The 24,218-nt window shown below is 42.3% G+C and overlaps 1 protein-coding gene across 1 annotated transcript; it reads right to left on the bottom strand.

Annotated features, from left to right (window-relative positions):
• Positions 1 to 5,630: 5,630 nt before the first annotated feature.
• Positions 5,631 to 16,646, bottom strand: CHAMP1 (chromosome alignment maintaining phosphoprotein 1). The gene is made up of 2 exons (XM_041418129.1): positions 16,509 to 16,646; positions 5,631 to 9,309 (listed from the first exon to the last, which is right to left on the bottom strand). The coding sequence occupies exon 2, from the start codon at positions 9,247 to 9,249 to the stop codon at positions 6,412 to 6,414; it is 2,838 nt and encodes a 945-aa protein (XP_041274063.1). The 5' UTR covers positions 9,250 to 9,309; positions 16,509 to 16,646; the 3' UTR covers positions 5,631 to 6,411.
• Between the last annotated feature and the right edge of the window lie 7,572 nt (positions 16,647 to 24,218).

Genomic DNA, 24,218 nt, shown 5'->3' with positions numbered 1-24,218 from the left:
GTGGTGAGGAATTCAGTCATAGGAGGGCCAAAATTAATTCACCAGAACAAGGACAGAAGCCCAGAGCCATTTCAAACCAATCGTATTGGTATTATTATTATTATTATTATTATTATCGTGCATGTGTACTTAGCATGTTTAATGCTGATCTGCTCATAAATTGCTCTGGAGCTCCCTCTAATGACAACTTTACCGAAACTGGGCAGAGAACAATGAAACTTCTGTGCTCCTGATGAAGCACAGAATGCACCATCACTGAATGGTTTGGGTTGCAAGGGGCCTTAGAAACCCTCCAGTTACAACCCTTCTGCCGTGGGCAGGGACACCTTCCACTAGAGCAGCTGGTCTGAACACTTCCAGGGATGGGGCATCTCCAACTTCTCTGGACAAGGGACCAAAAAATAAAAAATGGCTGATACACTCAATCCTCAGGCTGATGTCTTTGCAGCTACAACAGAGGGACTGCCTAATCAAGGAATGAGTTGCTGATTCCAGAGCAAATTAAAAGAATCAGGTAATAGGGAGACTAAAAAAATAATGACAGGATCTAGCAATGCACAAAACAGCAATGTCATAGCATAGGATAATTTAAAATATTATAACATCCACACTGAATCAGTTGAAAATTAATTATAGGAGTCCATATATTACAATTGAATGAGAAGCCATAATTCCTCCTGTATAGATTAAAATGTACACCAAATCTTGGAACACATCAGTGAGAATTTCCACTCTAATATTTTCTGACACTTTGCACTCCTATAGTCACTGTGAACACCCTGGAGATCAGCACAGTTCAAAAGGGGGGTCAAGTCTGTTCAGTTTCCAGCTCTGAAAATTATTTCAGTTGTGAAATCTTCAGGAAGTTAGATATGAGAGAAAGCTGAAACAAACAATCTCTTGCATGTGAGCAAGTGATACTAGTAAAAGCCATGCTGTGTTTGCACACACATACCCCTTTCTGTCCAATGTGTATTTCTTTCATATGCGTATCAGGAACATTTTGTTTGCTTAAGGGTTTGTTTGTGTCAACTCCAACCTGCCTTTAGCCACAGCAATTATTTTTTTAGGCAAAATTAATATTCCATACTGTCACTTACTTTTAATGCTGACTTTGAAACAAAGACACTTGTTTCAGAGTACAGAGGAAGAGTCTTAATGGACAGTGGGTTGGGTACTGAGCAGAACAGCATCTGGAAACTAGAGAAAAACAATATTTAACAGTTCATTTGGTATAATTCCCACATAAATAATTGATTTATGAAGCAAAATATTTTAAGAAAACCATTTAACATTCTAATACACATTGATTTGCCTCACAGTAAGGTAAGAAAGCATTTCATTTAACAGGGAGGTTTGTGGCTCAGTGGATACAAGTCCCAGAGTGGTCAGTGGCAGGGCCTTGGAAGGAACCTGAAGGGACATGTAGTGACTCATTCAAATAGGAATATTTTGGTCCACATAGGCTACATGTAGAATCACAGAATCATAGAATTCTTTAGGTTGGAAAGGTCTCTTTTAGTTCATCAAATCCAACTGTTAATGTAGCACTGCAAGCTCCACCACTAAAGCATATCCCCAAGTGCCACACCTACATCTCTTTCACACACCTCCAGGATGGTGACTCCCTGAACTGCCTACTCTTGATACTCCTTTGTGAAGAAATTTCCCCTACTATGTGCATGCTCTTTTGCTAAGAAATATGTAATTGTTACCTACCATTCACCCCCAGATACTTTTTTGCCCCTTTTGGATGTTAACATCCCACTTGCACCATAGTGGGATACTTCATTTAACCATAAATGTAGTCAGTTGGAAATCATTCTGGTTTTGAAAAAAAAAAAAATTATAGTCAAGACATGTTAAGAGACTAATTTCTGCTTTAGAAATCACACAGGTGAACAGTTCAACCAAAAGGGACTAAGGAACAGAGCACAGACAAAAGGAGTCAGGCAGCTGAGAGCAGTAACCCCTAAAGCCAAAGCCACCACAGAAAGGTCATTACATTATCTCTTTAGTGCACATATGGTCCTCATGTAAAAAGCTTCTGTCCCATCTGTGAGGTTGCTCTACCAATATGTGTTAATGACATGCTGAGACATCATTTCAACTGCAGAGCTGATTTTCTCCAAGCTCTTCATTTGGTCATTACCAGCTCTCCTCCAAAATAAAACAGCATGGGGTATCACTGAGCCAATTCAGGTCTGCAGCAACTGCATTGATAAGTCCTTATAATGTTACATATTTGGAAACTGCAGAACAGGGAAAACAGAAGTAGCTTTAAAATTTCTTCAGTACACATCCTCCTGCTTTCCTTTAATTTTCAGATTCTGTCCTTAGAATCAGCATAAGTATTAACATTTATAGAAAGCCAGTGATAACCTTTAATATGTTTTCATCATTTTTTATCAGAATAATAGAAATTAAATATTTGCCAGCAGGGAAATCTGGACCATCTTTCTGTACTTTTTTGAACATGGGTGAAGCATTTGTTCTTCTCCAATGACAGGGAACTTTTCCCAACCTCCATCAAAGACAATATACAATAGCCATGGGTGTCAGCCAATTCTCACAGCACCCTGGACACCATCCCTAGGGTGCCACGGACGTGCATGAATTGAGGTCTCTTGAATCACTCCTGACTCAACCTTCTCAGTCGGTAGTTCTTCCTCTTCTTCCACCCTTTGACTAAACAGAGAGGCCTGGGAGACCTTGCTGGTGAAGAAAAGACAAAGGTGGCACTGGATACATCAGACTTCTGTGTGCCTGCAGCCACCAATCCACCCACCCACTTGGTTACAGCCTGCTTTGCTCAGGTTCTTCCCACGAACGCAGCAGTAAGTATTGGCTTTGCGTGGCCAGGCTTGGGTAGCAGGGGGCTATGGAGAGGAAAGGTCTTCTGTGAGAAGCTGCCAGAAACTTCACCCTCTTGTGTCTGTGAACATCTGACTACTGCTAACTAGCACTACACAGCATGGATGCTGGAACTGATAAAATTTTGTCTTCCACAAAGTCAGGATGACATATACGTATGTTAGGTACCTTTTTCTTAATGCAAGCATTTAATTTTCCCCATTGGGTTTAAAGAATTTACTTTTATTTTTACTTTTAAAATGCAGGATGTTTGGGAGGTATTTAAAAGCTGTTTTTCCTCAATGTGTTTCAAATTTTAAGGCTGTGCATGGAGGAAGAATAAGGAATAAAACTAAACACTGAGTATACAAAGACCAGAACAACTGTTTTTAATTTTTTCTCTTGCAGCACTGGAGGAAGCCTCTGGGAATAAATGCCCGCTTTTCCATTGAGTTTCACTTAAACTCTGGAGTTTGAGGTTTTGGATTTCAGAAGGTTGTACACTTTGATGAGTCAATATTAGTATAAGCATTTGAGACAGGGAATGAGAACATCTGGTTTCAATACCTGCAAAAGCCTCTGCTGCAGGCATAGAGTGTCTAGGTACAATGAGGGCTACCCTGCAGCTTCAACAGAACAGCAAGTCTCAACTACAACACCAGGGCTTAACTCAGCTAGTGAAACATTAACCACACAAACACAGTTTATCCATTTTGTTGGGGCTTAGCACTTGTGGCTTGGGCACACTTTCACGAGGGGTAAGAAAAATCTTGCCTGAGCACCCAGTAAGACAGAGTAAAAAAGTAGAGAGGCAGTGAAAAAAAACCAACCCAGCAGACAACTGACAGATAAGAGGCAGATGTGAGGAAATAATGCAACTGAGTTACTGATAAGTAACTCGGCCAGCATGTCTGTGGTTGAGGGCGCAGTTTTAGAGTTACCACAAGCCCAAATGAACTCACTGTCCCTTCTGCCCAAAGCAAGCAAGCAAGCCAGCCTACTCTTTTGATTGTACAGCTCAGAAGAAATACCTGGTCAAGTATGCCAGACAATACAAATTAGTAAGAATTCCTTTGACTTGACTTCTACTAGATTTTAATACTAAAATTTAACACTTCTTTTATAGAACCTTTCTCAGAATAGAAAATTGTGAAGCACAGAATTCTTATTTTAAAACACTGACTCCTAAATGGTCTTCACGGGTGTTTTTACACAATTTACTCATTAACGTAAGACCAAACAGTACCAGTAATGTTATATGTGTTCTTATTCTAATGGTTACATTCCATATGATTTCTCTGATCTAGAGATGAGCAACATACTGATATACCAAGAAAGCTACTTAGACCCTCTTAGCTATACTGAGATAAAATATTACTGAAACTAGTAATTCTTGCAAGAATCTCTTCCCAAATATCAAACTAAATTAAGTTGTAACCGGAGACAAAAATGGCCTTTTCTGACAAACACCTCCAAGTTCTCTGCAGACTACTTTTAGTTTGATTGAATGAAAGCTGGTGAAAATGCACTTTAAAAACATGACTGAGCATTCCATACAGCCAACCACTTTTTGTCATAAAAAGATGAAGATAAGTTTGTATTGCACATATGGCCACAGCTAACATCCTTCTGTAACAACATCCTCTGACGTTTCTCTATTGTTTCCCTTTTGTACTTTCCCTTGAGCATTCTTCACAAAAAGGATTGAAACCAGCGTCCTTCCAAGAGAACCCAGAAGAGGTTCCTCTCCAAGGACAGGAATGATAAAAAAGAACTGCCTAAAAGTTCATATAGAAGCATTTTCTCAGTCATATATATGATCTATTAACGTAACAGCCTTTAAAAAGTTAGAGAACCTGAAAGTTGAATATTTTGAGTATTACACCCAAGTGTAATGAAGACATGCTGCAAAGTCAGGAAATCATTTCACTATGCTGACTTTCATTATTAAATATTTGCCATTGCAAGAAATAATATTTTCTAACACCTGGGAAGTAAAGAGTGACTGTATGCTTCTGTGCTGTCCTGAATGAGTCACTTTTACTGGCTTTTAGTTAACACCACTCTTTCTACACTGAACTGCAGCCACAGAACACACATAGTAAGTCACACAATGCATTTGAATTATTCATATAGACATGGTAGGAAGGCAACTCTTTCACTTAACAAACAGCACTAAGAAGTTACCTCTGCACAGACCTTTAAGTATCTTCACCCTTCCTTACAGAAATCCTATTGAAAAAACAATAAAGATAAAAATACAACCTTCAATCAAACCAATGTGCAGCTCTTTGGTTGGAGATGACACTTGGAGACTTTTTTATTATTAATTTAACACTAACACCTTCATATCCTAAACCATATTTTAAACAGCTTGTCTAGGCATAATTCAGCTGGAGAGGAATTCCTTCTTCCTTGTGCTGCCTCCACAAAAAAATCTACATTCCTTCTGAATTATAAAGTACTTACGTGTTTTTAACAAATAATATACAAATAACACAAAGGCCAGCATCCTAAATAACATTGCATAAATTCTTGTTTTCCTTTTTTTCCTTGTTTTCCATTTACATCTGACATGTTCTTCTGAATCAGATGGGAAATTTAGACTAACCTTGCTTAGTGATGACTGAGGCTGATGACTGCAAAGTTGAAGCTTTCAGAGCAGACCTCCTAGGTGATTTTGCATCTCCTGTTGCCAAAGATACTTAAAAGACACTACGTTGAGAATAAAGATTTTGTTCTTGACTTGAACAAAAAAAAAAAAATTATGGCCAACACCAGGTTGGGTTTCCTTTTATTGTTAAAACATTAAAGCATAACATTTCACCAAATACAGGAAATTTAGGGGTTGTCTGACATTACAAACATCTGGATCATCAAGAAAAAGTGTTGAGCTATACATAGTCTGACGTTAATCTATCAATTTAATGTATATTAGTAAATGATTAAACATGGCCAAAATACAGAATCACAAAATAAGTACCTTGATGCTTCTAAATCTGAGACAAGTCAGAGGACTGAGTGCAATAAATTTCCAGCAAATGTCTATACACTCAATTACAACCTCAGGGCAGAATTATTCCAGGAATATTGGTAGTTCCTCATATTCTTGCTCATTCACATTCAATTTAGTGAGAATTTTGATTTGAGAACTTGATAAAAACATTTTTAAAAATACAACATTTAACAAATGTGAAAAAAGAAGTTGTCTTCACAGGAAAATACAGATTGCTTGCCACTCCAGTCCTTAATTGCCTATATGTTTTACAAATCTTTACAAAACTAGTTTGTATCCATTTTGGTTTCAAAAACATAGTACATCTGAAAAATAAAATATGACTCTACTGATGGGTAATACAAAGACATGAACACGCATTTAAAATTACTTTAAAAAGTAAATCTTTTCAGTAATACAGCTATAAGACAAGTTAAACATAGTACAATAAACCATGCATCTTCTGACTTGTCAGATCAGCTAAACTACTCGGTTAACATACAGTAACACTTTTGAACACTTCATAAATTCAGCTTTTCTAGCACAAGGGAAAAAAAAGCAGATTAAATTTGTTCTTCAAGTGGTTCAAGGCTGTCCAAGTGTTTTTTAGGTGTATCATCACTATGACGGCTTTGGCAATGGGTTAAATGTTTCTTAAAGCCTCGGGGAAAATTTGATTCAAAATTACAACGGGGACACTTCAACAGACTTTGACCATGAGCAGCAACATGATTTTTAAGAAGAGACTCCAAGAGAAAAGCTTTGCCACATATTTTACATTTGTATGGGCTTTGAACATTATGCTTGTTAACTAAATGGTGCAAGACAGCACCTTTTTTCATTGCACGACAGCAACAAATTTTGCAGTAATACTTTCCCTTGCCACGCTTCATGTATTTTGCTATTTCTTCCTCAGAGATGAAAGCCTCTTTCTCTTCAGTAAACTGAAGCACACACTGTGGCTGCGTAGGAGTAGTTGCATCCATTTTGCTCTCTTTACTGTAATCAGATGACTCCATATCATACTGCTCTTGGTCACTGTTGGATTCTTGTTCCTTCATCTCCATTGAGTCCACCACTGGTTTTCCACACTCACTGCTATTTAGTTCAGAATCTGAGTTCTCCTGGTTTTCCTTCTTGGGCTTCTTTTTTGGGCATGAATATAACATGTGTTCAGGTGATTCTTTGGCTAATATTGATTGTTCATCCTGTGAGAATAAATCATCCAGTGGTTTCTGATCATCTAAACTGTGAGAGAGAAAGTCACTCTCACCAGACTCACTAGGTGTTTGGGGCTCAGAGAAAAAGCCCGAAGCAGACTTGTGAGGCTCGGAAAACAGGATGTTCTTCTGCATTTCAGAAGGTACAGTAGTTTCAGCATGTCTCTGGACATCAGAGGACAGAGCAGCAGCAGGCTTCTGCATCTCAGAAAATACAGCATGCTTTTGAACATCAGGGGAAACAGCAGATTTTTGGCAGTCTGTGAAAACAGCTTGCTTGAGTCTCTCAGGAGAAACAGGAGGAGGTTTCTGGGACTCAGTAAAGAGGCCATGTTTCTGAACTTCAGGAGATGTGGATTTCTGAGACTCTAGGAGAGAAGTAGACTCCTGAACTTCAGAGGAAATGGAAGTGAGTTTTTGGGCTTCAGAAAACAGGGCATGCTTCTGGACTTCAGAAGAAACAAGAGCGGATTTTTGGGCTTCAGAACACAGAGCTTGTTTTTGACCTTCAGGAGAAGCAGCAGAAGTAGACGTCTGATTCTGGGGCTCAGAAAAGACAGCACGTTTCTGGACATCAGTAGAAGCAGTAGGATTACATTTACGAGTCTCTGGGAACAACACTCTTTTCCGAGGTTCAGGGAAATGAGCCCGTTTCTGAATCTCAGATGAAGCAGCAGAGGTGGATTTCTGAGTTTCAGAAAAATACATAGATTTCCGTGACTCAGACAGTTTCCAAGATTCAGGAGATACTGAAACACCAGGCTTACGGACCTCAGGAAAGAAAGAAGGCTTCCAAGAGTCAGAGGAAACAGTGTGACTGGACTTTCGAAGCTCAGGAGAAACAGGGGAAGAATGCTTCCATGTGTCAGGGGACAGAACAGGTTTCCAGCCTTCAGGGTAAACAGATGAGATGGGTTTCCAGGGCTCAGAAGAAACAAGAGTAGACTTCTGGGATTCAGAAAAGGACGTAGACTTACACGAATCAGAAACAAGCCTCCTAGGTTCTGGCAATACAACTGAACCAGGCCTTCGGGATTCAGGGGCAGACCTCCGGGATTCTACGGACACTGACATGGCAGGCTTTGAAGCCCAGGGAGAAACTGTGGAAGACTTCTGCACTTCGTGAGGTGAAGACCTCCAGGGCTCAGGGGAAACAGTTGGACCAGGTCTCCACGACTCCGGCGAAACCGCAGAAGCAGGCCTGCGGCTTTCAGGAGAAGAAGCAGAAGCGGGCCTACGCATTTGAGAGGGATGCCTCCGTGGCTCAGGAGACCCAGCTGGGGCATACCTCCGTGGTTCAGGGGACACTGCTGGAGGAGGTTTCTTTGGCTCTGGTGACACAGCTGGGGAGTATCTGCGGGGTTCTGGAGACACAGCAGGAGAATGGCGCCGGGGCTCAGGCGATATGGCAGGGGAATGCCGCCGGGGCTCTGGAGACGTCGCTGGGGAGTGCCGCCGGGGCTCTGGTGACACGGCTGGGGCTGGCTTCTGTGGGTCGGGGGACACAGCAGGAGATGGCTTCTGTGGGTCAGGAGACACGACAGGGGATGGCTTCTGTGGGTCAGGAGACACGACAGGGGATGGCTTCTGTGGGTCAGGAGACACAGACGAAGTTAACTTCTCTGGATCAGGAGATGTGGCCTGGGCTGACTTTTCTGGATCAGGGGACACAGTCTGGGCTGACTTCTCTGGCTCTGGGGAAGTCACCTGAGCAGACTTCTGGGGCTCTGGAGACACAGAAGATTTCTGAAGCTTGGGGGAAACAACAGGTTCAGATTTGGGGAGCTCAGGAGAAAGGGCAGGTTTGCGTGACTCAGGGGAAAGGGTAGGTTTCTGTGGCTCCAATGTGACACTTTTCTTGGATGAATCTGAATCTCCTTCTGCCTGTTGCTCTTTCTTCTCTTCGTTCCACTTCTCAGGTGCTGCATGCTGTGCTTTGATGTGATAATATACGTTGCAATACATTTTGCTGGTAAAGAAACATTTATGGCAGTGAAACAGTTTTGCACTTTTTTGATAAAATATAAGTTTACCCAAACCAGCAGCATCCATTTCATCACAATACTCTGGGTGAACGGTACCCATATGAATTTGTATGTTTTCATAGTCAGTTCCCCTGAAGCTGCAGTAGTCACATTCCAAGCGCTCTGTGGTTTTACGTAGTATCTGCAACATGTCCATTTTTCTATAGGCAGTAACAGTTCCACAGCACTGCACCTTTTAAAGAGGAATTTTCAGTTCCTGCAATAAAGGAAAAAGATCTGTACAGTTATCTGTCCATGCTGATTTTCAAATCTGTCACTCCTAAATAACCACATGGGCTTTTCCCTGCACACCTCCACTCCCTTTTTAGAAAACATAAATTTTGCACAGCTACTGACTACTTCATAGAGAAATACAAACATAAGTGTCACCAACTCCTGAAAGTCATTTTGCATCAGTAAAACTTTAAAAAATAATGCTTATATTTAACAATAGGCATTCCTATCTACGTAAAAAAAACTGGAAGCAAATTATTTAAAAAAAAACAGGTGAGGAAGAGCAAAGTTTGAATTTAATTTGATAAATGTGACTTGTTTTCTCCATTGTCTTCCCATATTTGTTGTGCTTTTATTGGCATTGTATTATTTACATTACACATGTAAACTGAAAACAAGAAGTACTTTGGAAAGTACTTGGAACACTGCCACTGAGATAAGGCCATCTAAAAATGCATCTTCTCCATTAAATTTCAAAACAAATCATCAGTTTTTGACAAAGACCAAAATAAAATTCAAGAAAACAGCAGTCTAAAGCCTAGACTGTTTTCATCTGTTAAATACAGGCTTCCTTTCACTAATTACATGAAAAAAAGTAGTACTGATCATAAAAACTTCATCTATTATGAAAAGGACTTTTCCTGTTCCATTATTTCATCTGTTGCCCCAATAACAACAAAACTACTATTTAAGAAAAACAGCAGGTTTTTTTTTTCCCCAGCTGGTTAACAGCTAGTTAACAGTCTGCTGTTCTCCTCACCCCAAAGGTGGAAATTTCTCAAAATTAATGTTTTTTGCAAGACTTAAAAAAATCCCAATATAACAACAACAAAAAACAAACAAAAAAGACCCCAAAAACCAAAAAAAAACCCTCCCAAATGTAAACAGCTTTTAATGATTTGGCTAGACTCCTCTATTTCCAACAGAATTTAACCAGATGAGCTACTACAATAAACAGAAAACCAAGTCTAGCCGTATTCTGTAAGTTATATTGACATAAAAGTGGAAGGTAAAAAGGACATTTAAGTGAAATACACACACTTTTTCCTTGTAGGTTGAAATTAAAGAGTTGTTACATGATTAATCATGTTAAGATATCAACCTAATTTTGGGGAGTGTTGTAAAACACATTGCTTCAAAACACTCAAAATTGTTGTTTAATTTTAACATTAATTTACCTGTCTAAATATACATAAGACTAACAAGTCTAAAAATATGCATTCAAAGCAAGTTTTCTTAATTTATTCCTAAAGCATTTTTCCCCTGGTTTCTTATGGAAATGAGGCTTAGACAAACACATTGCCCTACAGTCAATGCCAATCAAAACGGACAAAGCAATCCAGCCTTACTTTGCATTTCTGCACCTTTCATGAAAATCAGGAACTAGAGAATGCAAGCAATGCCTCCACTGAGGCAGAATACGCCACTTAGCAGCAACTACTTCTGTTTAGCCTCTCCACAAAAAGTCTTGAAACATTCAGAGCAAGCAGTATCTGATTCAGCTTGTAATTAAGGAAAAGGGGAAGGAAATTCAAAATACTACAGCAGTGAGTTGCTTTGGGCTTGGGGTAGAGACAGAATGAAAGCAAAAATTAGCAGTGCTGCTAAAAGATGAGACGGATACAGCAAAAAACCAAGAAAGAAGGATTGGCTGAGGAGCAGGAGGGCACAAATCCTTAAGAAATACAGGTTCACTAGCTCAGCTGCTTATGGAGCAACTCCTTTGTGCGCACTGTGCGTACACACATCACACTGAGTCACAGGAACAGGTAGATTTCCAATTGGGAAGCACGGTGGAACCACAAACGGAGCTTTAAGAACCTGCTTTACAACCATGAGGCAAATGAACAGCATCCGACCACAGCCTAGCTACAAATGAGAGGTAATTACTCTGCTCTACAAACACTGCGGTGGAAGGGCCTTTGGGGTATAAGTTGCAGTTTCCCAGCACTGCTGGCAGCCATACAAAAGACACCCCAAATTGTAGCCCACACCACATTCAGTGTTGACCCAAAACATTTCCCAACGTCTCAGAACAAATTTTTTACATCTGTAAAAGATGAAAACAAAACAAAGACGACAGCAGTGCTCAATGGGCTGTATCTCTGCAACAGAAAATAACTTGCCAATTGTAAAAACCCACAGCACATCATGTCTTGGTTCTCTAAAAGACTTTCAAATCTTTATGAACTACAGTTTATATTTTGCTTGCAGGACTCAGGACATTGGGAGGAAAGGAAAATTTAAATTTGAAAGCAAAAATTTCTGAATTGCTGATATGAGCGAAACAAAAAGGTTTGGGTTATTTTTTTTAATCAAATCACAGCAGAACATAATTAGGATAATGAAGACATACTGCAGTAATCACATTTTTAGACTTGAAAGGGAATTTGTCAATTCCAAAATTGGTTGTAATCCTGAATTATCCATTTTCTTTTCACTACAAAACCAAAAAAGGGCTTTTCTAATTGGAATTTATCACAGTTTATAACAAAGTTTACCAGACAATCTTTTCTACTCTCTTCATAATTTCCTAGCTCTTCACACGTCACCTGTTGCCCTTGCTGCAGTTTTTTGTTATTCACTGAAATACACTTCACCCCATCTCCCATCCTCTTCTTTTATTCCGTTCTACCTTACTTTATGATGAAAATTCCCACTTCCTTTACAAATATAACAATTAGAAAAAGCCAGTGGCTCCTTTCCACAAATTGTCCACATTGCTGCTAAGCTTTTTTGACCATGAGATTATTTTGGAACCGAAGAAATTACAGGCACAGTCCAGACATCCAAAAGTCTTGACAGTCAAGCCTTTTGCTTGAAATGACGTAACATTAAAGAGCTGAGCACACTTTGTCTCACATTGCCATCACTCACCATTTTTAGTTTTGTAACTCAACCCACTGTATCTGGCAGTCGCTGAAGTAACTGCCTCTTCTGCTGAAATCTCTGCTTAATTGAGGCACCCTACTGAGCAAGACAATTCTTTGCTATTGCAGCACCTTAGGCTGTAAGCCCATGGAATAGTAAATCTAGTTTTAGATGTTAGTGAGATCAGTGAGCCCCTACTAACTCATCTTGTAAATTTAAATTTGTTGAAACACTTCTGGAAGAATAAACTCTGAGATGTTGCTGGTTCACTTAGCACAGATCTAAATAGCTAGTTTGAAAGATTTTCCTATCAATCCCACCAGATTCCTTCTCAATATTGAGCTCCAGTGCCACTGTCTCTCTACAAGGTTTTGGATGCTGTCCTCCTCTGCACTCAGGTTTATCACACAGATGACTCTGCTCCACACTGCTCTTTGCTATCAGCTCCTGCATCAGAACTTGTTCTGCACTGGATCCCAGCTTGCCTAGTTGGGTGAAAGTGCAAGGAACAACATTTTCTAAAGAGTCCCCCACCAGCAGAGCCAGCCAGCCTAGAAACCATATGCTCTGTAACCAGGTCCCCATGGCGTTGGTTCTGCATGAACTGTGATGTAATCTGTGCTCAGCAGCATCTTTTTGGCAACACTGAGAGAGATGGACCTGTTCCCTCTGTGTAAATGCATTATTACAGACATTAAATCTGTGATGCTGCAAATCAAACCCACAAAAGGGTTTTATTAAACAAATGGTGTGATTTTGTCAGGGTGCTCCATGTGCACTGCAGAGACCTGGACCAAGTACTATATCACAACATCACTCTAGTCCTCTGAAGCTCTTTGAGGAAAAGTATGAATTTCATACAAAGATCAAATTGTCACGAGCAACAACTTCTCCATTAAACAAAGCAGAAGACAGATGGTCACTGGAGTATCTCTCAAGACTTCTGGAATACTCCTAGGAGGACAAAGAAGCTGCCACCTCTGCAAGTACAAATAATTGCTGTGCAGTCCCCAGGCCACTTTGTTTAGTTGAACACCCTGCCAGGCTATAGCTATTTTGTAAAAAGAACACCTGAGCATTCCCCTATTCAAACTCTCAGGTAACAGGATGTGCAGTGCAGCAGTGGCTATAACTGAGGCTGTGCTGCATGCTACTGTAACACTACAAAGCACAACACATTCCTTAATTGCTCTTTCTGCATTCCCTCCTACTTTTCTCACTTTCCATGGCTGCAACACTGAGAAAACAAATACACATGCTGCCAAACAGAACACTCTATAACCGAAGCAGAAGCCTGAAGTCCAGCATTTATGCCTGTTCTGCATCCACATCCTGCCTTCAAGTCAAAATACTGTGATTCAACTAAGATTCTGGGGACTGCAATACTAAATTTTAACTTAAGGCAGCCAGGACTCATTCAGAGTCTTCCTAAGACATGACATTTCCCACTGAAATCTACCTGAACAGGTAAGTGCTTCTGGCTAAAAAGCTCACTATATCCTCAGATGTCAAGCACAGTAACAGCATCAGTACCAACTCAGCTCTTAGCTGACTTGAAGTGACACAGGTCAATGTCCATCACTCAGTTTAAAGCTGCCTGAAGAGACACAAATCTCAGCAGTGGGACCACCGGTCCCTACTGCTGCTCCATCAGCCACCTCTCCCAGCCCCTCTTCTTTCAGGCATGTATAGAACCTACAGAGATTCCTACCACCAACTCCCTCCTCTCTCCACTGAGATGCTGAAGATCCTTACACCAGTTCCTGTCCCCTACACTGCAGTTCTGGCCATAATCTCCTCCACCAGAGGAAAAACAGAAAAACAGCACGGGGAAAGGATTGGTAATGAGGGCATGTATCTACCTGAGAAAAGAACAACCATCACTGCTTTTCTTGATTTGTTCTTAGCAGCCGAGAGGCTAAAGTCATGATTTGGCAGAAAGAAGTATCCAGGAAGTCAGAGGCAACGAGATAACCACAAATTCAACCAGAAGTTGGTTATGAGTATCCAAGGCAGCCACAGAGTGGAGTCACACAGCATCAGAAGTTCCTGCTGAGTTCATGTTACACTGAGCAACAGGAGCGTCGTAAGCTAACACACAGAGAGGAGAGGAGAGACCTCCTGATGTCTTCCCAGCCAACACATCCAGCCATGTCAGAGATGGTTCCTGGATTCTGCAACCCATCTTTCACAAGGATCCCACTTAAGATTAAGTCACACTTCCTACAGCCTCTCAAAAACCTCCCAGTGGAAGAAAAGTGGAAGAATGCAGAGGAGATACCTACATATAAGAAGGAATCCACGCAATGTTGGCACAACATGACTGGCAGCAAACAAGATGTCTCTACTTTTTAACTCCATTCCAATTTCATAGCTACAAGTCTTCCAATCATTCCTGGTAATTTTTAATAAACACATTCTATACTCAGCATTGCACTAGTTAATATATACCTGCATTTTTCCTCTACTGAAGATAAGCTGTGACTGTCGGAGGGAAGCAACAAAGGGCTCAAAGCTAAAGATCTAGACTGTCTGTGAGCACAGAAAATTAGATTTCTTTTAACATTACATGAAGAAATTCAGAGCACAGCAACAAGTAGCCTGCCACATCATTGTTCAAAATCAGACTGTCTTGGTTCTCAGTGGCAGAAGAATCTGTAACTCTTTTCCTCTCAATGAACAATCAAGCCTGGTGAAACACAAGCAGATAGAGAACATGCAACATACTTCAATGTCACCAACACAGCTGGGAAAATCATCCAGAAGAAAAGCCCTGGGATTTTCTGCAATGCACTACAACTACACATAAGATTCCCTATACCAGTCACTGCACAGGAAAGATTGCTTTTGATTTTCATCAGCCTTGGAAGTTTCTTGCAGACAAACGGTCCAGTCATAACCCTCTGTCAGTGAGGAGGGTCAATGGCAAATTTGTTCTCAGCAAAAGAAACCTGAGTAAGTGAGATACAGCGGCATCATTGCCTCTGCTAGGAGGAACAGATCCAGACTTTTGCTGGGTTTAAGCAAAAGGAAAAATTACATGTTCTTGCAGTGCCAAAAAGTGAATGGCAGTCTGGTGGCAGCACGATGCTTCTTTTGAAGCTACATCCCTGTGTTGTGACTGACAAAGAGAAGTTTAGCTCCCAGAGGAAGCTGCACACAAACACCCCACAGTGGGGCAGATCAGGCACTCTACCAACACACTAAGCACGTAAGGGCATCACTTCCAAGGCACCACGAACAAGACAGGCAGCCCTATGCTCCTGCTAGTCCACAAGCGTCCACAGTATCTGACCACAACCTCACATGTGAACTCCCAGCTACCAGCCAGCCTACTCAGGCTAAGTTCCACCAGCAATAACTGCTGAACAAGGTCTTTAAAATTACACAGCTACAGAAGGCACAAACACTCTGACCCAACCAGCCACTGAAACAGCAAGATACACTAAGAACACGGGAGGCAGCAGATCCAGGCAGGAAACGCTGCATTATGAAGTTCTATATTTCCAGGAAAGGTTCAAGTCAGGGGAGATCTATGAAGTGACAATGCACATACAGATGACTTAAGAAAAACAAAGCACCCAGAACTGCAGCAATTTTGCAATATTTCAATCTTTGTTAAGAGAATGACAAGTCTACACAACATTAGTTCTCAATAAAAGAGCTAACAACAGTCTAAATTGCAGAGTAAAATCAATGTACCTTTGACAGATTCAAGACAGAAGAAATTAATTCCATGCACTGCTTCTACAGCTAATTCCAAGTTCACAATTCCAGCTGAATTCCAAAAATGGCCCCAAAAACCTTATTGCTGCAGTGCTGTATCTGAACTAATGAAGTGCCACTAGACCAACTAAAGCATTGCAATCTAGTCAAGAACAGAATTAAGGCTGTGACACATGGTACCATGCTAAGAACTCCATTTACACTACCCTGAAAGAATATGGGGTTCAAGGGAATATTACAGAAGAGAAATGTCAAATCTAAAGTTTCTATATTCCTCACTTGCAAAAAATTCATAGAATCATTGAGGTTGGAAAAGATCTCGGAGACCATCGAGCTCCAACCTGTGACTGACACCACTTTGTCAAGCACACCATGGCACTCAGTGCCACGTCCAGTCTTTCCTTAAACACCTGCAGGGACACTGACTCCAACACTACTCTGCACGGTCCATTCCAACGTCACGTTCTTCACTTTCATAGCGAAGAAACTCTTCCTAATGTCCAGTCTAAACGTCCGTTGGTGCAATTTAAGATTATGTCCTCTCGTCCAGGCACTTGTTGCCTGGGAGGAAAGGCGGACCCCCACCTGGTTACAGCCTCCTTTCACGTGGTTGTAGAGAGTGAGAAGGTCCCCCCTGAGCAGCCTCTTCTCCAGGCTGAACAGCCCCAGCTCCCTCAGCCGCTGCTCACAGGACGTGTTCTCCAGGACTGTTGTGAGCCTTGGTTCTGCACCTGCTTCTCTGCTCCCACGTGCGACGCAGCCGCTCCCGGCAGCTATTTCTGTCACCGGGGAAGGGCCCGGTCCCGGCGGGGACACGTCCCGTGCCGAACTCGCTATCCCAGGACAGTAGACCGGCAGCGTGCTCCTCCTGCTCCTCGCTCCGCTGGCATCACTTTAACTTTCCTGCGGGAAGGGGGTGCCTGCGGGCTCGGCTTTCCCGGGGCCGCCGGCTCCCTGCTGCCCGGCCCTCCTGGGGGCCGCACCCCGGGGCCGGGGGCCACGCCGCCCGCCCATTCATCCCGCCTCTCCGGGCGCTCTCCCTCGCCGCCTCCCCTCTCCCGCTTCCCTCCCGTGCGCGGCCCCGCCGGTTTTGTTCCCCCCGCGCCGGCACCGGCAGCCGCCGCCGCCCCCCGCGCGGCGGGGGCTGGACAAGGGGAAGGCCCAGGCCCGATGCCCAGGGGGAGGGAAGGAAGCGCGCCGGGCCCGGCCGGCGGGAGCGGGGGGCGAGCGGGACGGGCCGCCCGCCCTTGCCGCGGCCGCGGCGGCGGGGACGGGGGCGGGGCCGGGCAGCGCCGCCTCCGCGCCCGCCGGCAGGGGGCGCTGCCGCACAGGGGGCCTGGCCTCGTGTGGGAGCCCACAGGGGGTTTTTCCGGTGCGGAGAGAATTCCAGAATCCCTGAAACACAGAGTCACATTGTCACAAAGTAGGCTGCAAAAGACCTCTGAGATCCTCGACTGTGACCAAACACCACCGTGTCAACAAGACCATGGCCCTCTGTGCCATGTCCAGTTTTCCAAAAACACTTCCAGGGACGGTGACTTTACCACCACTCTGGGCATCCCATTCCAATAACCAATCACCCTCTGTGTAAAGAAATTCTTCCTAATCTCCAGCCTAAAAGTCCCTTGATGCCGTTTAAGACTGTGTCCTCTCATCCTGTCGCTGGTTGTCTGTGAAAAGCGCCTGACCCCAACCTGCTACAGCCCCTTTCAGGCGACTGTGGCGAGCGGTAAGGTCTCCCCTGAGCCCCCTCCGCTCCAAGCTGAACAGCCCCACCTCCCTCAGCCGCTCCCTGTAGGACACGCACTCTGTCGCTCTTCTCTGGATCTGCCCATTAATATCCTTCCCGAATTGAGGGGCCCAGAAAGGTATGCAGGGTTCTAGGTGTGGTTCACCAGTGCCAAATAGGCCACACCTCAGGTACTGCGTGTCCAAATCTGGGCTCCCCAGTTCAGGAACTGCTTTCTGTCTTTTAGGTTTTGCAATGCTTTTGTTCAGTATGGAAAGAATGACAGACTCACAGAATCACAGAACGAATTAAGTTGGAAAAGACCTCTGAAATCAACTCCAACCTGTAAGCACCCCCATGTCAACCAGACCACAGCACTGGGAATCATGTCCAGATTTTCCTTAAACAAGTCCAGGGATAGTTACTCCCTGGAAGTGTTTAAGGAAACACTCTCTGGAGAATGAGTAGCATTTTGTTAGGACAGAACCCACGTTCTTGTTGCTAGGTCCCTTGGGGCACATTAGTGTGAAACAACACTAAATGATCAGTATTTGTAAATAAACAATGTAGAGTTTATTATAGAAGAACTTGGTTGCAAAGGAAAACAGGTATGGAGCTGTTTTGGTGGTTATTATCTATAGTAATACAGCATGAAAGCATTGCAATATGAAACTGCAACAATATCACCCAGGGGCACAGACAAGGGGAAAGAAAGAAAGAGAAAGAGAAAGAGAAAGAGAAAGAGAAAGGGGAAGGGGAAGGGGAAACAAAGGGGAAACAAGAGTGTAAGGTTCTCACCACCCTAAGCCTCACAATTGATTTCTATACAGTCTTGGTCGAAGTGGTGGTCGAGTGATGAGGGAAGTCCTGAAGAAGTGGTGGGGAGAAGATGGCAGAACACATAATCTCGTGAGTTTGTATTCACTCTGGTTCAGGTAAATATAAATCAGGTGCCTCCTCAGGACCAGGGAGCTTCATGTAATACTGTAGATCATGGGACACTTTGGGAGTCCTCGACACCTTCTAAGACAGCACAGCTGCCCATCCCAGCAGCGCAGTCGAGTCAGTTGTGCCCCATTGCATTCCATCAGCAGGGATGAACCCGCTCAGGTCACACGTGAGTTCCCTGGTATTTCCCAGGGAGAGGAGGGGGAGCCCCACAGCCCAGTGGTTTGTGCAAGGAAGCACAGCTTAGCATGACAAGGGGGACAGTTCTCTCCACAGGATCTGGCTGGTATCTCACTCACAGCCCATCATTCACCATGTGCCTTATCAGATCAGAGGTTTAGCCATTACACAACTGAAAGTTCACCTACCCCATCTCAGCCAAGCACCCTGGCATCTCCACAAATGAGCACTGTTTTGAGTCATTGAATAGTTCAGTCTCTCACATGTCCTCATTGCTCTCTACATCTTCTGGAGCAGGGAGGTGGAGGGAATGATGCTAAGCTTTTCTCCCCAGTACCCACAGAGAGGATAGGTAGGAATGGCTCAGAGCTCCTTCAGGGAAGGCTCGGGCTGGACATTCGGCAGCATTTCCTTACCAAGAGGGCGGTCTCGTGACAGGCACCATTTAGCAGTGATCTGTTACATCCGCTGGCTGCTTGGATAGAAGCAGTATTTTTGCCAGTCTTATCTAAGTTTCCAACAAAATAAATCCTGCCCATGCTCTGAAAATGTAGCAGAAGTGTAGTGATTAACTATAATTACTGATTGACGAGGAATTTCTTTCTTTTTTCTACATCTAGATGTCATGGAGAAATCTAGCACTGCAGGCTAGGTACCCTCCGGGTCTCCTGTGTAGTCATGTCCCAGCCTCATATCTCTTTGACTACATTCATCATTGGTGATTGTGGTTTTCCCATGACTAACAAAAACCAACTGGTTTTTTCTATCCAAGTCTTCAGCTAAGAACATTATTGCTATCATCTCCCTTGTACTTGCATTTTATCTGGTTTTTATTACTCAAAATTCCGACTCCTGCTTTGTTCATTCATGGAAATAGCTGTAAAGTCAACCCAAGGCCAGAACCTGTCGTTCTCACTTGATCCTGAGCTTTTAATCTCTTTCTGGTTTGCCAATGCTCTCACTCATCTTACAGTTTTAAAATTAATTTCCAGCTACTGTAGTTAATAGAATAATTTCCATTGAGAATGGAATGAAACACTTAATTAAATTCCAGATAAACCGGGTGTACCCCATTTATTAGGTTTCTTCTTAGACAGACTGAGTAAACTTTTTCCATGCTATTGTTACCTGTAAGTGATTTAGAGTACTTGGAGGATTGCCTTTCAACCTAGTGAAGAAGTTTTCTCAAAGGAGGTAAAGAAATCCCACAGAGATTTTTTGCTGGATTAGCAATTACAGAGCATAGGTAAAGAACACATCTCAAGCAATCACAGTGAATAACTTTTTTTTAATAGACTTTTTTTACTGTATGGTTAAACTTTCTAACTTGTTTAGAACTTTTTTTCCCCTTGACTTCTAGGGATTTAATTTGATTTATGAAATCATGCTAAAGTTTCATAAGTCTCCCTCCTTTCAGTTAATATTGTTGTGAAAAACACTTGAGTATACTTTGCAGTTCTAGATTTTTTTTTTATAAGCAATATGTAGAAAATCACCATATTCACCTGTGAAGTCTCTCAGTAAAAGTGCCAGCAGGCTTTTGAAGGCGTGGAATTTAATCATCAAGACAGCTATTTTTTCATTCAATTCCTTCCCTTAAGCCTCTAAATTACTTACTGAAATGGTCTTTTTCTTATTATGCATTAGTAACTGTAACAAATAGAGCAACAAATGTTACCTAACACTGTAGCTATGAAGAGCTCACAATTCATTGGAGATACATCTAAATACCCCTGAATATATTTTTACCTTATGTAACATATTCCCAAATGTTTTCCTCCTTGTTATTTGATCCCTAATTAGGAACTTAAAAGTTTCCAATATACAAACAACTTTAATCTTTGTATTTCAGGGTATTGTTAAATGTTAAGGAAAGAAGACTGAGCCTATTGAGCGCTGCAAGTGTTTCCATTTCTCCTTTGATATCCTGATTTTCTTGACTGAATGCCTGAGAACACAATTGTACACATACTCTTGTTTCTGGATGCTGATGACCTTCAACAGCTGACAAAACTGTGCAAGAACTTCCAACAGGTAATGTCATATATTGGTGTCCATATTAAAGTTTATTGTTAAGAAACAAGGTGAGGTGGAATTTCTCTTCAGTTTCATCCAGTAGAACCGTCTGCATTTCTGCACAGTCAGATACAGGGAGCAGCACAACACACACATACCTGGGCACAGATCACTAGTAACAGGCCAAGTCCTCCATGCTGTGGACAATCTAAAGCAAACCCCCCGTCTGGCCAGCTAAAGCCTTCCAGAATTACTTTTCAATCTGTTCACTAGAGCTGGCAATTGAGATCCTGGCAGAAGAAAAAAAACTAAAGCACCAATACCCTAAAAGACCCAGCCCCTTCCCACTCCCTTTCAACTTCTATGCAGAATCTTCATATTTTATTCTAGACTATATCAACATTTTTAAAGAGAATGGGGGAAAATCGCCTGTATCTACATGTTTTGCATACATTTTGTATGTTTCTGCATAATTCTGCATGTTTTTCCTGCCTTCTGCATATGCTGGGAGACATTCATGGATCTTGCATGGACCATGAGTCTATGTGCCATTTTTGCTAATCTTTACCCTTTTGGAGTGTGTTGGACAATTTTTTTTTTTTTTAAATAATCCAGGCTGTTAATTGGACTTGAGCAAAGAACACTGCAGTCCAATGTCTTCTGTGTTTGTGTCAATTTGAATCAAAATACTGTAATATTTATGTGACAGTAATGAGCCTCTGATAGTATTTACGTAATTGTAGATGGGATATGCAAATGGGGCAGATTCAGGAGATCAGATATAGATTAGATATAGAGATATCTAGAGATATCTAGATATCTCTATATCTAATTAGAGATTAGATATCTCTATATCTAATTAGAGATTAGATATAATGATATCTAAATTACAAAATATATCTGGATTTTTTTTTTCTTTAGTTATGTAACAATGAAGAAGTTTGGGAGAGGGTTTAACTGCTAAGAAGGAAACCAACAATTGGTAAGGTGACATTTTCAGTCCTCAAGAACTTCAATGAAAAACTCAAGTGGAGGCACAGAAGACAGAGAGAATGCCTCTAAGTCACTTAGAAATTATCAGATAAGATTCTGGTTTCCCATTTGTTTTGATATTTTTTCTTTCTAATGAAACAGTTATAAATAAGTAACTGGAGAATTTTAAGTCTCTCCTCTCATCATATAGTACTCAAACAAAACCACCAACTCACAAGTAATTTTCCACAGATTTTCAACATTCCATCAGGTTTGGGGAGGGAAGTACTACTCCATTTTCCTTTTTAGGCATATTTTATTCTGATGTTCAGTATTATTTTGTGCCCAGTGAGTGGGTTTTGTCACGTTCATATTTCAGGCTTTTGTTTGGGCTGTTCAGTTGTAATACTGCAAATAAATGCCAGCAGAGAAACTGCCTTCAGCATGAAGAGGAGTGTTGGCTGAACCATGAATGGACCTCCAAAGACTCTCCAAAAACAACTTTGAGCCATTTGGTTTTAAATTAAAAGAAGCAACAGAATGTATTTATAAACTGAATGTGAAGTTGTCAGTACAGTGTTTGGAGTTGAATAAGCTTCTCTTTAAAGCTGCAACAAGCACAAATGCAGGGATTTTTACTGAATATTTGCATTCCACATCAGTTTCCAGTAACACAATAGATCACGATAGAATGGAGCCCAATCTCCATTTGACAGACAGAGTGATTTCCATCTTCCTAAATGTCAATGACCTTGGAATTCAATGAGAAACCAGGCAACAGAAATTTGGTGAAGCTCTCTATATGTAGAACATTATATTTTAAAAGCAAGAAAACAGATGGCACTGAAGTCATCTGTGATGTAACCAGACACAATTCCCATTCTGTGGGGATGCTGTCTCTACTTCCAGCTAAGCTGAATTTGCAAAACAAAGTTACTATTGTGGCAATGAAGCTCTCACGCCACGATGAGTTTGCACAAAGGCAGGCAGCAAGCCCGCATTTATTTGATGTCATCGGAAGAAGAATAAAAGAACAAGTGAGCACAGAGCAGGTGGCAGCTCCTCCAGCAAGGGAAGCAAGCTCAGGCCCTGCTGCATTCCTGTGCAAGAGACATTGGAGAAGGGACTTGGAAATGTATTCTCCTGCTTTAGCCATTGTACTTTGCAGCATTCCTATGAGGTACATGCTCAATTCCAGCGGGCAGTCTTCCCTGCAGATATGGCTGCACAAGCTCCCATCCCAAACTTGATTCCTGTTTCCACAGGCACAGGCTGTCCTGCTGGCACTGCCCAAGGTGACCATGAGTGCAGAGAGGGGAAGCTCAGTGATGGTGTTTTCTCTGTTTCAGGAGGGGCCACACTGTAGCACAGAGCCTGCAGGCAGCACACCCATGCACCCTGGGTTCCTGGTGCTCCTGGGGCTGCCGTGCTGCTCCTGTCTCTCCTGAGGTACTCGTGGCAGGTGTAGCTGGCCATAGCAATGCTCACATCCTGCTGATGGTGGCCAGTTCTTCCTACTGCCCCCTTCAGATGTGGCAAGAATAGATACCAGTACCTGCTGCGTTAGAGAGGCTGTCCCAAGGACTCCTAGAGTGGCACTGCCAAGCCATCAGGCAGCTTGGGATCCAGCTCAGGCTGCAGCTGTGTGCAGATGTTGACTACTGCACTCTCCACATCCAAATTTGGATGTCCTGAATATTCCTTCCACGTGAATACCTAAGTCAAAGGACAGCTTCTCTGTCTCTGCCCCTTTGGGCAGGAGCCTGCATTCACAAGAACACAAAAATTTGTCAAAAAGCTGCAGGAATTTCTGTCTTGACCTGAATCTACAGCTTGACCTGATGGACACAAGTGTTTAAGCACTGACAGTTTTTACTGAGATGAGGTTTGAGTAAGAAGACCCAAATGGAAAAACACTGCAAAATTCCTGTGTTTAGTTAGTTCTCTGTAATAATATCAAGAGGTGCTTATAACCAAGGAACTTGGGTGCAAGTGGAGAAGCCCAAAAGCCAAAAGATATCAAACTTGAGTTGTGAGCATGTGCAAAATCACAGCTCCTCTGTGTCCTGCCAGTCCCTCTCAGAGGTGAAACACACCCCCTACTCCAGTGACCACAGGGCACCAAAAAAAGGTGGGAAATGCTTTTGAGCAGACCCTCAACTGGTGAAGATCCCAGCTGTGCCCAGCTCTACTGCAGAATTTCCCTGATGAGTTTCCTTGGCTCAAGCTGGGGTTTTTCACTGAGGGGAAAGCCTGCCCTCTCAGTGCTCAGCCAGGACACCACAACAAAATCCTTTCTCCTGCAGTCAGGATAGACTTGGCAAATGAGATGAACTTTAGATGGAGCTAAACCCAGATGATTCTCTAGCAGCAGTTTTACTTAATCTTGAAGTAATTTTAGTTGGCAGCTGACTTATGTAGCCTGATACTAAAATTCTTCTCAACTGTAT

This window comes from Onychostruthus taczanowskii, unplaced genomic scaffold, assembly GCF_017590055.1.
Source record: "Onychostruthus taczanowskii isolate IOZ18803 unplaced genomic scaffold, ASM1759005v1 scaffold58, whole genome shotgun sequence".
Classification (NCBI taxonomy): Eukaryota; Metazoa; Chordata; class Aves; order Passeriformes; family Passeridae; genus Onychostruthus; species Onychostruthus taczanowskii.
The sequence above is the reverse complement of the archived record's forward strand: the minus strand, read 5'-3'. Positions and strand labels throughout refer to the sequence as shown.